At 43.9% G+C, this 17,098-nt stretch overlaps 1 protein-coding gene across 2 annotated transcripts in view; it reads right to left on the bottom strand.

Annotated features, from left to right (window-relative positions):
* Positions 1-2,938: 2,938 nt before the first annotated feature.
* The window catches only part of SPMIP7 (sperm microtubule inner protein 7), a 30,200-nt gene continuing 16,040 nt past the window's right edge, over positions 2,939-17,098 (bottom strand). Inside the window, exons 8-9 of one of the 2 annotated variants that reach the window (XM_079949853.1) lie at positions 6,135-6,242; positions 2,939-3,063 (exon numbers count right to left, since the gene is read on the bottom strand). In XM_079949853.1, the coding sequence (XP_079805979.1) occupies positions 3,048-3,063; positions 6,135-6,242 (124 nt within the window). In that variant the 3' untranslated portion in view covers positions 2,939-3,047. Of the gene's footprint in view, positions 3,064-3,864; positions 4,152-6,134; positions 6,243-17,098 lie in introns of those variants that run through there. The other variant, XM_079949852.1, reaches the window with a different exon arrangement.

Genomic DNA, 17,098 nt, shown 5'->3' with positions numbered 1-17,098 from the left:
GAGCTTTGAAAAAATAAAAAAACAAAGTGCGAGATTGGCTTCATTATTATCAATAATGGAGGCATATAATTTGGATAAGAAAATTGGCTTCCAGGTGGAAAAATCAAAATTAGAAACAGAACTGTTAGATCCCAAAACTAAGATTTTGTCAAGAATGTATAACTTGCTGTTGAAATGGAACACTCAAGATGAAACGGTGAAATCTGCTATGATTAAATGGGCTCAAGATGTTGGACACAACATTATGTTGGCTGACTGGGAACAGATATGGACCACAGTATGAAGTTCACGGCATGTAATGCCTTAAGAGAGAATATTATGAAAATGATTTACAGGTGGTACATGACATCAGTCAAGCTTGCTAAAATATATCATTTGTCTGATAATAAATGTTGGAAATGTAAAGAGACTGAAGGAACATTCTTTCACCTTTGGTTTTATAGGGGTGTTTTAACTTGGAACTGTTTAAATTGTATTGTTTATGGATAAATTTTGATGTATTGTTTTTAGATATGGGCCAATGGCCGTAATAAACCAATCAATCAATCATCACCTTTGGTGGACGTGCCCAAAGATTAAGGCTTTCTGGGAGATGATCTATAATGAAATGAAAAAGGTATTTAAATATACCTTCCTGAAGAAACCAGAGGCCTTTCTCCTGGGCATGGTCGGCCAATTGGTGCCAAAGAAGGATAGAAATTTTTTTATGTATGCTACAACAGCAGCAAGGATACTTATTGCAAAGTATTGGAAGACACAAGATCTACCCACCCGGGAAGAATGGCAGATGAAGGTGATGGATTACATGGAACTGGCGGAAATGACTGGCAGAATCCGAGACCAGGGAAAAGAGTTGGTAGAAGAAGACTGGAAGAAATTTAAAGTCTATCTACAGAAACATTGTAAAATTAAGGAATGTTAGAAGGATGCTGGAATGAAGCTATGTGGTTTTAGTAGTAATGTTATAAAGGATTAAGTAAAAATGGATTGTTATCAGGTCAGAATGTAAAGTTACAATATATTAAGATAATTTATCTTAAGTAAGATAAAAACAAAGAAGGAAAGGATTTGCTGAAACAACTAATGAACTAGAATACAAAAAAGGGAGGTGTGAGGAGGTCAAGGAAACAAGCAAATGATAGATAAGATATGGAAAGATGGATTGGTTTTTAATTGTTTTTTTCCCCTGTATTTTGTATTTTCTGTTTTTCTTTTTCTTTCTTTTTTATTCTTGTAACTTCTTGAAACACCAATAAATATTATTTTTTTAAAAATTAAATGAGCCCCTGCTTGCTGCTATCCTTTGCTTGTTTGTTTATTCATTTATTTCATAAAATTATCAGTAAAAAATTTACAACCACTAAAGGGACCAGGAGACAGCTTATAGTGAGGGATGTAAGGCATTCCCGGGTGCTCAAGCTTCCTGGCTTCCAGTCATGCCACCTCTGCTGCTGTTCTTTAGTTAGAGAAACGACATCCCTCCTCCCACCCTAGTAATCCTCAAAATGTCTCTTGCAGCAAAAGGACCAGGGCTGCTGTTCTGTTGAGCATCTTATGGTGAGGGGGACACATTTTCCACTGCTTCCAGCCACCTGCTTTGCCCCGCCCTCGATTGTGCTTGCCCGGCTGGAATGAGTCCTCCTTGGACTTGGATTCCTGCTTGCCTGGATGGGGAGAGAGAGGAGTTGGGACAACACAGCTAGAAACTGTACAAAGATAAAATTCACATTGGTTGCTCTGCCCACCTTTGCTCTCACCCCACCTTCAAGCTATTATTTTGTGCTGTGCATTTAGGAATTGAAGCTAAGTATTGTGTAAGTATCACACACAAATTAATTGATACTGAATCATTCCAGGCTCACTCACTTTCAAAGTATTCATGTTAGTTCATAAAGCTGTTGTTGCAAGCAACAAGTTGTATAGTTTTTTCCTTTGTGTGAACAAAATAATCAGCTTCAGATGATGGCTTGAAGAAACGTAACTTCTCCTTCTGTGGAGTGCTGGTTTGCTCAGTGTTTTAACTTCACACAGGAAGTCAACTCATTTCCTGTTCACTTAAGTAATGTTAATGTTAACTAAGGTCTCTGGCATAGATGTACCATTATCAATCTCTGAACTCTGTTTAGGAGATCAGGGGCACGCAGCAGGCTTTTTCATTCCTGTCCTTTTCCCCATCTAATGAACACCTTTCTCTTTGAACATAAGAAGAGCCTGCTGGATCCGACCAATGGTCCATCTAGTCTAGCCTTCTGTTCCCATAGAGGCTAACCAGATGCTTGTGGGAAAGCAGGGAGCAGAACATGAGCACATGAGCCCCACTCTCCCCTCCTGCAGTTTCCAGTAAGGGGTGTCCAGAAGTATTGCTGCCTCCAGCTGCAGACGTAGAGCATAACCATTATGGCTAGGAGCCATTGAGAGCTGTCTCCTCCTCCTCTGTGAATTTGTCTGATCATCTTTAAAAGCCATCTAAGTTGGTGGCTATCCCTGCCTCCTGGGGAGTCTGCAGGTGGACTATGTGCTGCACGAAGAAATCTTTTCTTTTACCCGTCCTGAAGCTTCCAACATTCAGCTTCGCTGGATGCCAGGGAGTTCTAGTGTTAGGAGAGAGGGAGAGAAACCGTTTTTGTCCATTTTCTCCATGCCATAAACCTCTATCACGTCACCTCTTACGCACCTTTTCCCTAGACAAAAAAGGCCTAAAGACGGCAACCTTTATTTACAGGGGACTTGCTCCATTCCCCTGATCATGTCGGTTGCCTTTTTCTGAACCTTTTCCAAATCTTCAATACCCTTTTTGAGGTCAGGTGACCAGAAGTGTACACGGTGCTCCAAATGTAGCCGGACCATAGATTTGTATAACAGCGTTATGATATTGGCAGTTTTATTTTCAGCTCCTTTCCTACCGATCTCTAGAAAGGAATTTGCCTTTTTCACAGCTGCCACACACTTGGTCAACATCTTCCTCCAGTTACCTGCTATAACCCAAGGTCTTGCTCCTGGTGTGTCACCACCACTGAAATACAGGCCCAGGGCTGCACGTCAGTATACTATAACATACAAAACCTGCTGGACCAGAAATAATAATGAGAGAAAGAAAATGAAAGCACATATGTAGAACAACAGTGACTTAAAATGTTGGAGTGGGGTGAGATTCTGTGGTGAATGTGCAAATTCAGCTTAATTCTTTTGAAGTGTTGGCGGGGGGAAGATTGTAATAACAAGGAACAAGGTGGAGGATGGGTATACTTTCATAAATTCAACATACATATGGAAAAGATGGCAGTAATAGGGGGTTGTAAAACTAGGATTAGGGACCTTCTGAGAAGCATTTTAAAAAAACTTGGCTCCTGGAACAAAGCATGCCGTTTTGTACGGACTAGAGAGACTGCTGCACAAGTTCTGACCTGTCGAGTCCAATGCTTTCCACCTGCATGCACTGTGGGCAGCCTCCTTCAAGGAGGCTGAAGAAACAGGCTCTTGCAGGGCTGGCAGGCTAAATTCAGGCACAATTAGTTGAGCAGACATGGTAAAGGCAAAAATGCTCCACATGAGGCTACATTCATAAGAATATCTCTTTATTTAAGTCAGTCAAAACATTCCACAGGACCCAAAGTAATGATTGCAGTACAAGATCAGTTTAACATTATTTGAGGGCACACACAGGAGTCCCACCTGGCAGCAGATGGGTGGCATATCAGGCAGACCTGTTGATCCCCCAGCAGTTGAAGCAATGCCAGCAGCCTCACAATTGGTGTGGGCTGAACAGCATGAAGCACCTCAGACATGCGCGGCCTCTGCAGCCGGCATGAGGAAATGTTAATGAATACGAAGAGAGAAAGTACATTTTTTTAAAAATGCATTGAAATGGTCATTTGGAATATACAGAAGGTGTCCCACACCATAAAGGCATGCCCTTATGAAGTTTTGTTTCTTGACCATTCTTGAAGAAGACATTCATTCCACAGCCTTGCTTGTTTCCCATTATCTCTTAAAGCTTGGAGTTGTGCCGTCAGAGACAGATATTCTTTCAAAGTTCAATTCTTTTTTTCTCCTTCTTATTGAAAGGATTTTGAGGTTCAGTGGGTACAAGGGTCTGTGACAAAGGCCCCAGATGCGGAAATTCAGATGGTTGCCCATGCTTAGCCAGGTAACTGCAATCACAAGAGAAGACAAGCATCTTTCTCACCTGAATGTGAATTTCAAGGTCACAATCACTACTGACACCAAGAGACAGTGGGTAGAACTTGTTGGTATTCCAAACAATTGTAGACTGTAAGGGGTTGTTGTTTTTTTCTTTGTTATTATGTTATATAGTTACAGTGGTACCTCTGGTTGCGAACTTAATTCATTCCGGAACTCCGTTCTTAAGCTGAAACCATTCTTATCCTGAGGCACGTTTTCGCTAATGGGGTCTCCCGCTGCGCAAGCGCCTCCGGTGCACGATTTCCTTTCATTTCCTGGGGCAAAGTTCACAACCAGGAGCAGCTACTGCTGGGTTAGCAGAGTTTGTAACCCGAAGCATTCATAACCAGAGGTACCACTGTATACGGTAAACCTCCCTGTGATGTTTGGACAAAGGGCCGTATAGAAATTTAATGAGCAATAACAGTAATTCCCTCCGACCCCTTCTCCCTCACACTCCTGCAGAGGCATAAGAGCTGCTTCCTCCTGGCATGCTCCTGCACTGCTGTGTCATGCGTGCAAATAAACAGAGGCTCCCCGTGTTTGGGGTCAATGGTGTGGCTCTTTCTGCCCCAGTTGTTGCCTAGCTTGAAGGGAAGGCAGTCAGGTGAAAAAGACATACACAACTGACCAAGCCATGCGGGTGCACACTAGGCTTGGGTGTTGCACCGATACATTGCCCAGGAATGGTATGAGGGCCAGAGGGGGGGGTGGCTGCTTCACCCAGTGGAAAAGTGCAGGTGAAGCCATCACTGCTGCTCCCGAGGCCCTCTGGCACCACTCTGGGGTAAACTTTTGATGCCTAAAAGTTTCAGGATCATGATATGGAGGGAAGAGTTAACCCCCATTCCAAGTGCCATGTTCACAAGCCTGATAGCAGCCATCGAGAAATTTACACTTTAAAACACACACAAATGGCATTAAACTATATGACACATAGGGTGCTTCCAGAGTATAAATAATTATTATTATTATTATTATTATTATTATTATTATTATTATTACCCCACCCATCTGGCTGGGTTTCCCCACTCACTCTGGGCAGCTCCAAACAGAATATTAAAAACACGATAAAACATGAAACATTAAAAACTTCCCTAAACAGGGCTGCCTTCAGATGTCTTCTAAAAGTCAGATAGTTGTTTATTTGCTTGACATCTGATGGGAGGGCGTTCCACAGGGCGGGCGCCACTACCGAGAAGGCCCTCTGCCTGGTTCCCTGTAACCTCACTTCTCGCAGTGAAGGATCCGCCAGAAGGCCCTCAGCACTGGACCTCAGTGTCCGGGCAGAACGACGGGGGTGGAGATGCTCCTTCAGGCAGACTGGCAGTATATTGTGGGAGGACTTCATGTACATACCAGAATTTTAGTTTTCGGCAGTTAAAGTGAATTAAAGGGCTTTGTTGCTTCAGCCCAACTTTAAAAACACTTTTTTAAAAAAACATTTTAAAAACACGCAACTTATTGTGGTTAGGAAGTAATAGGAAAATGCATTGAAAAGTGTGGTATGAAGGAATAATTCCTAGGAAGACAGATAAACAGCCTGCAAGCAAATAAAGATGACTGCTCGTTGTTGTATAGCCCCCACTGCTCACAAACACACCAGAATGAATGCTCAGTGAGGACCACATGCAAGCTGAGCTCTGTGAAAACTCTGAGCTAGCAAGTCAGGATGATTGCTCAATAAATAGGTCATCTGGAGAAGCCCAGTTTTGCCCTCCATGCTTTAGAATTCTTTTCCCCCCCCCCTCTGTTTTCAAAGGAAATACAAAGGAATCTGAAAACTACAGCAGATGTCAAATAATCTTGAAAGCTTTTCTTATGGGTTTTGACTCCAAATTTTTCAAAACCAAAGAAATGTTGTGCTTAATATTTAATTGTTCTTTAATGAAATAACCATAATTAGAATTCTAATGTATCTGAGCAAATTAAGTAATGTGCCTCACACTTACCAATACATTCGTGAAATTATTGATGGTGATGTTGGTGGAAGATTAGAATTTGCTGGTTGGGTGGCTGACCAATGAACCTTGCCAGTGTATCCAAAGGTGTTTGGGGAGCTAAGGGTAAAAGTTAAAGGGAGAAAAGGAATTGATTAAATGGGCACAGGCTTGAAATAATGACTTCTTGATAGCTCTAATTAAAGCAAAAGCTTTTGTTGTTGCATCTGAGGTGGGTGGGGAGAGAAAAGATGATGCAGCAGGAAAATACCAGGCTACTTCCTAAATGAAAATTGTTATTCCACTCATCTTCATAAAACTCGATCATTTTAGATGAGGATCTTGTTGACATTTAATATACTTTTATACCACTTTTCAGTCTAACCTCACAAAGTAATTTACATTAAAATATAAAAACAATTAAATATCAGTTAAACAAAAACAGTCAAGAAAAGCTACAAGGGTGGGGAGTGAAGGGTTTTTTGAAAGCCAGATCTCTCCTCTATGCAGGGCAAAATGGTTAAGTAGCAGCTGGTGGCAGATGGAGGAGGGAACAGGCCACCTCAGCTGGGAGCTAGACGGCAGGCCCTATCCTGCACAGATACAGAATGATGCAAAATTACACATATTTGTATTTTAGACCCCAATATCAGATTTCTCACTTTTTTCCATGGGCAACATTTTGCACTAATGGAATACCATCTGATTCTAGAAGAACTGATATTAGAGACTGCCACATACTCTTGGCAGCTGTATTTCATGGATATGGAATTTTGCCCTAAAACCAAATTTCACACATACAGCTCTAAAGCATAAAATGACTGCACAAGGCCCATTTGCAAAATAAAGCAGCAAAGAATCTTATGTACCAATGTACAAATTAGATTCAAGCAAAAGAACTACATACATGTAGAATGAATTTGTGCAATTGTCTAGTCTGTGGGCAAAAAATAAATTTCAGATTCAGTTTTTTTGGCCATAAACATAAAATACAGTGGAGAATTATCAAAACAACAACAGGTGGGGAGAAAGATAATATATAAATACATAATGAGAAATAGATAAAAATACAGACAATTAATAATTGTTTCGATGGCATCGAATGCATTGGAAACTGCCACTAAAATTGAAACATCAAATTCATCTCTGTCTCCCAAACTGACGGGCAAATACCTAGCAAGTTGATAATCACTACTAGATTGTTGTTCAAGTTACAGTGGTGAGCAAGCCCCGTTTGCCAGAGCTAACAAATTTTGCAAATTAAGACCCAGAGCTCTGTATAAACGGTTGCCTTTTCTAGCTCAAGTGGCAGAAGTTGGGGTAGTGACAAGCCAACAGGGAACCTGCCAGCTGGGCACGCCCAGCAGCCAAAGACTACATTGGATCCAGGCTGGGGAGGCGTCACTCACCTGCAACCTGCCACACCAGGAAGGCTAAGTGGACTTGTGTATCTCTCCCCCCTTTCCATATCTAGGATTTCTCAATGTATGATGTGATAAATTCCTGATTGCTGTTGTGATACATTGCTCAATAATCAGCATCCAATCACATGAGAGAGAGGCTGGGAAACTTGTTGTGTATCCCCAGCATGGAAATATAAAACAGGGAGCCGTTTTTGGTAGCAATCCTGCATTTCTAAGAACATTTACTTTCAGGTTTAGCTGGTCCTCAAGTGTACAGTGATGCAATGCATGCCCACCCATGAGGCAAGGTGAGGCAACTGCCTCCAGTGGCAGGATCCACTGGGGCAGCAGATCCCAATAGAGTTATTTATTTTGTCCTTGTTCCTGATGTACATCTTCACTCACCCCTTCTGCCCTGACAGAGAGGGGGGCGCCATTTTGTGGTTTGCCTTGGGTGTCAAAATGTCTTGGGCCAGCCCTGCCATGGTGCAACATAGATAAATTTAATGATATGCATGCATGCACCAGGCCTAGAGAGCAAGGCACTTGAGATTTGCTAGTACTAAGCATTGTTACACAAAGCAATGATGTGTTAGCAGCACTAGTAATGAAAAGGAATTTGTAGTTGTTGATATGACATTTGGCTAAGAATTGCATGGCCCTCCCTCTTCCTTCCCATGACTGTTCCACAGGAAAACCCCATCTTTAGTGGCATTTCTCCCCCATTGACTTAGAACACCTGCAGAACAAAGTTTCTTGAGTGCTGTAACCTCAGTGCAGCATTGTGGGGAGGGGGAGCAGAAAAAAGGATAAGATACAGCTAAATGAAGCTGAGAAATGTGCTAAATATCAAGTCTGTGCAATTATGTTTATGTGTGTGAATCATTTGTTGTTTGCCAATGAAAAATTAATAGTATGTATAAGGAGCAGAGGGGTTCAGATTACCAGATACAACTTCCTGTACAATAGAGGTTTCTGTTTACTGTGTGGCCTTGCAGATGTTTCTGAACTCCAGTGCCCATCAGCCTCAGCCCAGCTTGATCACTGATCAGTGATGATGGGAACATAGTCCAGCAACTCCTCTACAAAATCCATTCATTGGGAGAGTATCTAGGGCAGGCAAAGGCAGTCTCGGCCCTCCAGATGTTTTGGGACTACAACTCCCATCATCCCTGACCACTGGTCCTGTTAGCTAGGGATGATGGGAGTAGTCCCAAAACATCTGGAGGGCCATGTTTGTCTAGTCTATGCCTGATCTAGGGTATCTAGCTAGCAGCAAGCAGGTGCAGAAGACGACAGGGTTCCCGTGCCTTAAACTGTTGTGTAAAAAGAGAATTTTGCAGATGCAGCTTCTCATCACGCTCATGACAAGTTGCACCAATCAAGCTAAAAAAAGAAGACCCTGCTAGTTTGAAAACTAGGCATGAGATAGAGAGGAGCAGTTGTTTAAAGTTAGAGGAGAAGTTGGGTATTATGGTAGACCCAGTGAAAAGCCTGATCTCGTTTTTTGACAGAATTACAAGCCTGGTAGATGAAGGGAACGCAGTGGATGTAGCCTACCTTGATTTCAGCAAGGCATTTGACAAGGTGCCCCATGATATTCTTGTAAAGAAGCTGGTAAAATGCGGACTTGACTATGCTATCACTCAGTGGATTTGTAACTGGCTGACTGACTGAACCCAAAGGGTGCTCATCAATGGTTCCTCTTCATCCTGGAGAAGAGTGACTAGTGGGGTGCCACAGGGTTCTGTCTTGGGCCCGGTCTTATTCAACATCTTTATCAATGACTTGGATGATGGACTCAAGGGCATCCTGATCAAATTTGCAGATGACACCAAACTGGGAGGGGTGGCTAACACCCCAGAGGACAGGATCACACTTCAAAACAACCTTGACAGATTAGAGAACTGGGCCAAAACAAACAAGATGAATTTTAACAGGGAGAAATGTAAAGTATTGCACTTGGGCAAAAAAAAATGAGAGGCACAAATACAAGATGGGTGACACCTGGCTTGAGAGCAGTACATGTGAAAAGGATCTAGGAGTCTTGGTTGACCACAAACTTGACACGAGCCAACAGTGTGACGCGGCAGCTAAAAAAGCCAATGCAATTCTGGGCTGCATCAATAGGAGTATAGCATCTAGATCAAGGGAAGTAATAGTGCCACTGTATTCTGCTCTGGTCAGACCTCACCTGGAGTACTGTGTCCAGTTCTGGGCACCACACTTCAAGAAGGACACTGACAAACTGGAACGTGTCCAGAGGAGGGCAACCAAAATGGTCAAAGGCCTGGAAACGATGCCTTATGAGGAATGGCTAAGGGAGCTGGGCATGTTTAGCCTGGAAAAGAGGAGGTTAAGGGGTGATATGATAGCCATGTTCAAATATATAAAATGATGTCACATAGAGGAGGGAGAAAGGTTGTTTTCTGCTGCTCCAGCGAAGCGGACACGGAGCAACGGATCCAAAGTACAAGAAAGAAGATTCCACCTAAACATTAGGAAGAACTTCCTGACAGTAAGAGCTGTTCGACAGTGGAATTTGCTGCCAAGGAGTGTGGTGGAGTCTCCTTCTTTGGAGGTCTTTAAGCAGAGGCTTGACAACCATATGTCAGGAGTGCTCTGATGGTGTTTCCTGCTTGGCAGGGGGTTGGACTCGATGGCCCTTGTGGTCTCTTCCAACTCTATGATTCTATGAAAAGCACTGGATTTGAATAAATTAAGATCATTGGTTTCAGTAGCTTCAGGTATGCTTAGTACTGGAAGAATATAACAATATAACTAAGGAATATATCTAAGGAAAAATATAAATAGAAAATAAATTGGGGAAAAACCAGAAACTCTACTAGGGTAAATGTAGACAGCAGCACCTATGTTTTGAACTTTTACTACAAGAAACCAATACTATTTTGAGATATACAGCATAAGCAGATATAAGCATTATATCCACATAAAACGTCAAACCGCACCATAGCTGGGAAGAAGGGTTTCTACTGCTATTTATATTTTGGGGTTTCTCTGACATTTAGGTCATCATGAGGACTATTCTTAAAGGCAGCATCTCCCAACTGCTGTTACAAGCCATTAAGGGCACATGAAAAGCATTGTATCCCTGGCCCTGCCCATCCTGCACTTCCATAGCAAGACCACAGCCTTGGCAGGAGCCCTGGCCATGACAACAAGGAATGCATCAGATTCCATTCATCCATAACAATCCATGCCGGAGGACACTGCCAGTCAGCCAAAATCTCACCGGGGAATGATCTGTCCATAACATTGGCCTCCCCAAGCCCTCCTAACACTGGATCTGTGCCAGCCAACTCTGCAGACCAAACACCTGCCCTGCCACATCTATGTATCAGCCAGGCCTGTGACATATTGAGATAGCTCCATGGTTGTCATAGAGACCATGAAATCGCGAGCTAGCCCATGACAAGGCCACCACAGCACAAATGTTAGGCATGAAATTGCCTCTAAGCTGTGGAGCTGAGGGCGCTGTGGTGCATTTGGGTGGGCTATACACCAACATCATCTTGAGCCCAACACCAGGAACAACCCCTTGAAATCAGTCAGAGCAAGCTGGTCTCCTGGTGAGAGCAATGGAAATGTTATGGATGACAGTGGCTTGCCCCCTGCCCCACTGGGCTGGGTTGGTGTTGCACCAAGTACCTGGGGGGGCAGTGCTGAGTCAGCACAGCCCCCTCACACCAAGTCAGCCCCCTCACCCATGATCAGATCATGAATGACAGATCACTTGTTTTGGACCACACTGGAGGTTAGTGGCATCACCAGGAGGGGATTGGTTGGCACGCTCTACCAAATCATGACAAGTGCAGAAAGAATGATTGATTAAAAGCTCTCTCACTCCTTTATCTGTACCCCACTGTCATACCGGCCCCATGCTTGTCACTACAAAAATGGAATCCCTCTGCCCCGGACCCCCAGACCTAGCCCAGGCACACAGCACCATCTCCTCCCAATCAAGCCACAGTCAACAATTGCAGTAATGAACACCCCTGTGTAAAACTGCCTAAGTGCCAAGCAGCAATGGAGTGCAGATATAGAAGAAAGAAAAGTATCTAATAACAGAAAAGGACCATGTTCCAAGTGCAAGAGACCTCACCTTTAGGGCTAGGCCAGGGGTCAGCAACCCGCGGCTCCGGAGCCGCATGTGGCTCTTTTACACCTTTGCTGCGGCTCCGGGACAGATACTAGCGAGGGGAGGAGGCGCATTGTGCGCCCCGACACTCCCCACTGTGGCGGGCGCTGTACTGGCTGTGACGTTGCATGGGGGCTGTGCGTGCGTTAGTCACGCACCGTCCCGACATCACCTTCCCGCCCGCTGTCAGATCGCGGCTCCGGAGATATATTTGTTTTAAATGTCGCAATGGTTTTGCGGCTCCCAGTTTTTTTTCTTCGGAAACGGGTCCAAGTGGCTCTTTTTGTCTTAAAGGTTGCAGACCCCTGGGCTAGGCAATATCTGTTTTTCAACATAGTGATATATCAACCAGCTAACCATGGTGATATAGTGATATAGTGATATATCACGATGCCTGAAATAATGCTGAAAAAGCAGCTGGGCTGGGGAGGGAGGGAGAAGCGACCAGGAGGAAGGGAAGGAGGCTGCTGCTGACTCAGGTGAAGGAGCTCCTGCCTGATCCCTCCCTCCGTAGCCCAGCCTCATCCCAGGGAGCCTAAGAAGGTGCTCTCCCATCTGCTTGCCTGCCTGCCTGCCTGCCTGCCTGCCTGCACGCTTGCCTTCGCCTGAGCAAGGGGGCTGCCTCTTTCCTCTCCGTTGGTCACAGGAGTGACAGACCAAGACTGCCTTTGTCCAATGACACGCACACACCCCTCTCTAACTTCAAACGAAAGGAACAGGCACATCCAAGCCATGCAGAAACAACTGGTGCCAAGCAGGGCTAATGAGCTAATGGGCTAACCCTGGGGACAATTTTGAGGGTCCAACAGAGAGGCCTGCAGGGCTGTATTTGGCTCCTGGGCCAGAGGTTCCCCACCCAACTTAAAGTGTGATGCTGCAAAACAAAACAAAACCACCCTGCAGCACCATCAGCTTTAATGGTCATTAAGGGATGGGCAAAGATTTTCTGCAATAAGCGGCCAGTGCTCGGTATAGCAGTCCCCTCCTCCAGTGGCCTCCCGTCTCTCACCCAGGAAATATACCACCACACCAAAGCTAATCCTGTCCAGGCTCTCACCTCAGAAGTCACAGGTATCTGGTGTCCAGAGACCCAGCCAACTCCAATCCCTGTGCCAAACCAACGTGTGTGCGTGTGTGTGTCTCCGCTTATTGCAGGGGGTAGGACTAGGTTACTCTTGGTGTCCCTTCCAACTCTACAATTCTGTGATCTCCCCAAAGGATCTTTGGTGTTGCTTTGACTGACAGTGTTCTGTTCTCTATGGCAAGACTTGCTCCTTTCAACAGCTGGGCCCTGGGATTGGCCCCGTGGTGTCCCTGGCACCTCCCACTGCTCTTGCAACCAGCAGTGGGTGTAGTTGGCCTCCCCCTGCAAGCCCTGTCCATGCCACTTTCCACTCTGCTGCAGATGGCAGGCTGTCATAGAGGGAAGCTTGCAAGCCATAACTGATCTCCTAAGAGGCTTCCAAGGAACAGCAGAGTTCCCCACACAGTTTAAATATGATTATTTGGCAGTAGCACAATATATCCTCTTCTGGTTCCTTTTGGCATGCTCCACTACTAAGATTCTCTAGTTCATATAAGACTATCTTTCAGAAACGGCATGCGGCAGAAGCACGATTAGCAGCTGTGTGAAAAGTTAAAGGAACCAACATTTTTACAGCAGTAAACCTTTAGCATCTTCAGGTGACCTCTAGTGGCCAAATGTCCTCTCCACACCTAAAGTACATGGAGGTACTTGGCTTGGGCAGAGAGTATATTTCAAATAACCCCATGTTTTCTTCTTGTGTTGTTAATGGTGAAGAATCATAGAACTGTTGGAGGGGACCCAAAGGGTATTCTGTCTAGTCCAGCCCCCTGAAATACAGGGTTGTGTTTCTCTGGAAAATTCTTAGTTTTGAAAGCATACCTGACAATTTTATAATTGAAATGAATATATATTTAGTTACATTACAGTACACACATATAACTTGCCTTTCAAATGAGACAGTAAAGTGGGATTTCCCATTGTGCACCATGCATAGTAAACCATTAAAGTCTCCTGTGAGCCCAAAGTCATTGGGAGTGGAATTCCTCACACCAGCTTTGGGGTGGCTGTAAATTTCCACAGTCTGCCTGGGAGTGGCGGGGAAATGAAGGGGTGTAAGGCTTGGCAAATGTGTGTATTCTGCCAGGACTGTTTTCCATCAGGATTCTTCCATGGGCACCTATGTCATGCTGGCGGCATCTTCCAAGACCCACGGATGTGGCTGAGCTCCCCACTCTGTCACCTTCCTAAAGCCATCAGATATCTGAGCATTACACCTTAAAAGTTGTGTTTTTTTTTTAAGACTTTAAGCATGAAGGCTGTGTACACACTCTGGTTTACTCTGTATCCAGGGGATTCCCATGGATAGTTTGTGAAGCTGTGTGCTCACGATATTATACTCAATGCTTATCCATCCTGTAGTTTGAAAAACACTGCATTTTCAAACCAGTTTTGAACTGATTTGAAAACAGAACCCTTTGGAAGACCTCCATGCCCCCTCTCCACCCACTGGTGTGGACAGGCAGTGTGCAACCGAAAACGCATCCATCCATACTGATGTGTACAATGACATGCAACATGCAATTAGAGGGTAAAGGACCTCTGGATGGTTAAATCCAGTCAAAATTGACTATGGGGTGTGGCACTCATCTCCGCTTTCAGGCCAAGGGAGCCGGCACTTGTCTGCAGACAATTTTTCCAGGTCATGTGGCCAGCATAACTAAACCATTTCTGGTGCAACGGGGCACTGTGACAGAAGCCAAAGCACAAGGAAATGCTGTTTACCTTCCCGCTACAGTGGTACCTATTTATCTACTCATGCTAGGTTGCCAGGAGCTGGGACAGAGCAATGGGAGTTCACCCCGTCACACAGATTCGAACTGCTGACCTTGCAATCAGCAAGCCCAAGAGGCTCGGTGGTTTAGACCACAGCGCCACCTGTAACCCATATATTCAATTAGAAGTGCGGGGGGGGGGGATAATGACCTTGCTGAGTTTTAAGTAGGTAGTGAGTACACTGCTGAAGAGTGCCTCCATTTTCAATCTTTAAAAAAGCATGCCTCAGGGAGCTTGGGAAAGATCCATTGAAACACTGAAATAAAGAGAAATTCCTCCATACTTATTATTAAATCTATACCCTGCCTTTTTCCCCCCTGACAGGGACTCAAGGCAGCTTACAGTCAGAAATAACTGCTAAAAACATGGGAGGAATAATTAAACAATTAAACATAGATTGAATTAAAACCAGTGCAATTTTTCAAGAAAATGAGGTGCCTGAACTCACCATGAACACCTCCCTTGTTTTCATATAATGGCAACGGCCTGAGAGGTGTCAGAACTGAGTTCCAGCTTAAAAAACACCCTGATTATATGTGTGTATCTATCAATCTATTATCAATTAAAAACAGACATTACAACAGAAACAGCATAGCGCCAGCTGTCCTTACAAGCAGTCAGTCTCCCCAAGTCTCCACCTGCTGGCAGGAAGACAAGGAGGGAGCCTGTCTAGCTTCTCGACGGAGGGAGTTCCAAAGGTGTCTGGGAGCAGCCATGAGACAACCAAGATGGAATTGCTCCCTATTAGTGGGTCAGACTATATGAACTATTCATATACTGCGTTTGGTATCCAAAAGGCATTTGGATGTCCCTATTCTCTTTACCCTGAGGTCCAGCGCCGAGGGCCTTCTGGCGATTCCCTCACTGCAAGAAGTGAGGTTACAGGGAACCAGACAGAGGGCCTTCTTGGTAGTGGCACCCGCCCTGTGGAACGCCCTCCCTTCAGATGTGAAGGAAATAAGCAGCTACAGTATCTTATCTTTAAAAGACATCTGAAGGCAGCCCTGTTTAGGGAAGTTTTTAATATTTAATGCTGTATTCTTTTTAACACTTGATTGGAAGCCGCCCAGAGTGGCTGGGGAAACTCAGCCAGATGGGCAGGGTATAAATAAATTATCATTATCATTATCATTATCATTATCATTATCATTATCATTGTTATTGTTATTTACCCTTGCAGTAATTCTGAGATATGTCACTATCTGCTCCTTTTAAGAGCTGATGCTTAATGAGTATGTTAAAATAGCTGCACCCAAAGGCTAGCTGCAGCTAAAAACTGAGCTATACAACCATATTCAGCACACAAATAATATCTTACATATTCTTGACAGATTGCAGATGTGTGTCAAAGCCTTCCCTGTCTGACTGCTCTTACCTATGAAAATGCTTCCTGTACACAGAAAACTAGCATATGATTGCAGATGATTTTATCCCTGGCCCCCTGATATGAGGCTGATATATGCTTATGAGAGAGCATGCCAGCCAGTGATCCCTGCCAACAGTGTGAAGAGGTACTTCAGCAGTAACTTGACAAAGTTGACTCTGTTTGTGTAGCTTGGCTCTTAGTCCCACTGAAATCCATGGAATTAAAAATTACAATACAATGCCATCTTGGCTGTGAGTCCTGGAAGACCTGCTCCCTGTCTTGCAGGTCTTTTCAACCTGCCTTATATCATATGATTGATGTGGAAATAGTTCAGTTTGGTTGTGTAGCTTTTGATGTCATATTTATTGTTTATGAGTCATAAGCATAATTACTTTTAGTTATGTTTGTAATTATATAATTTTTCATGTTGTAAGCCACATTGAGCATGGTTTAACAATGGAAAGGTAGCATACAAATAAAATGATGTGTGGATGTATGTAATACATAAATTCCATTGGAATCACACAGTGCATGAACTGATTTGCCATAATATCCCAGAAGGGACGTGGGTGGCGCTGTGGTCTAAAGCACAGAGCCTAGGGCTTGCCAATCAGAAGGTCGGCGGTTCGGATAGGATTCCAGGTGGAGAAGTCGAAATTAGAGACAGAACTGTTGGAACCAAAGACTAAGGTACTTTCGAGAATGTATAACTTGCTGCTTAAATGGAACACACAGGATGAGACTGTTAAATCAGCCATGATAAAATGGGCTCAGGATATTGGGTATAACATTATGTTTGAGGACTGGGAAAGGTTATGGACCACCGGAATAAAATTCACGGCATATAATGCCTTGAAGGAGAATATTATGAAAATGATATATAGGTGGTACATGACGCCAGTCAAGCTTGCAAAAATATATCACCTGTCTGATAATAAATGTTGGAAATGTAGAGAGGCTGAGGGGACATTCTTTCACCTCTGGTGGACATGCCCCAAAGTGAGGGTCTTCTGGGAAATGATCTATAATGAACTAAAAAAGCTATTTAAATATACCTTTGTTAAGAAACCGGAGGCCTTCCTCTTGGGCATTGTCGGCCAGAAAGTGTCAAAGAAGGACAGAAATTTCTTTATGTATGCGACAACAGCAGCAAGAATACTTATTGCAAAGTATTGGAAGATACAAGAC

This window comes from Podarcis cretensis (assembly GCF_951804945.1).
Source record: "Podarcis cretensis genome assembly, chromosome: 13".
NCBI classification, from domain to species: domain Eukaryota; kingdom Metazoa; phylum Chordata; class Lepidosauria; order Squamata; family Lacertidae; genus Podarcis; species Podarcis cretensis.
This window is presented reverse-complemented; position numbering and strand designations above follow the sequence as displayed.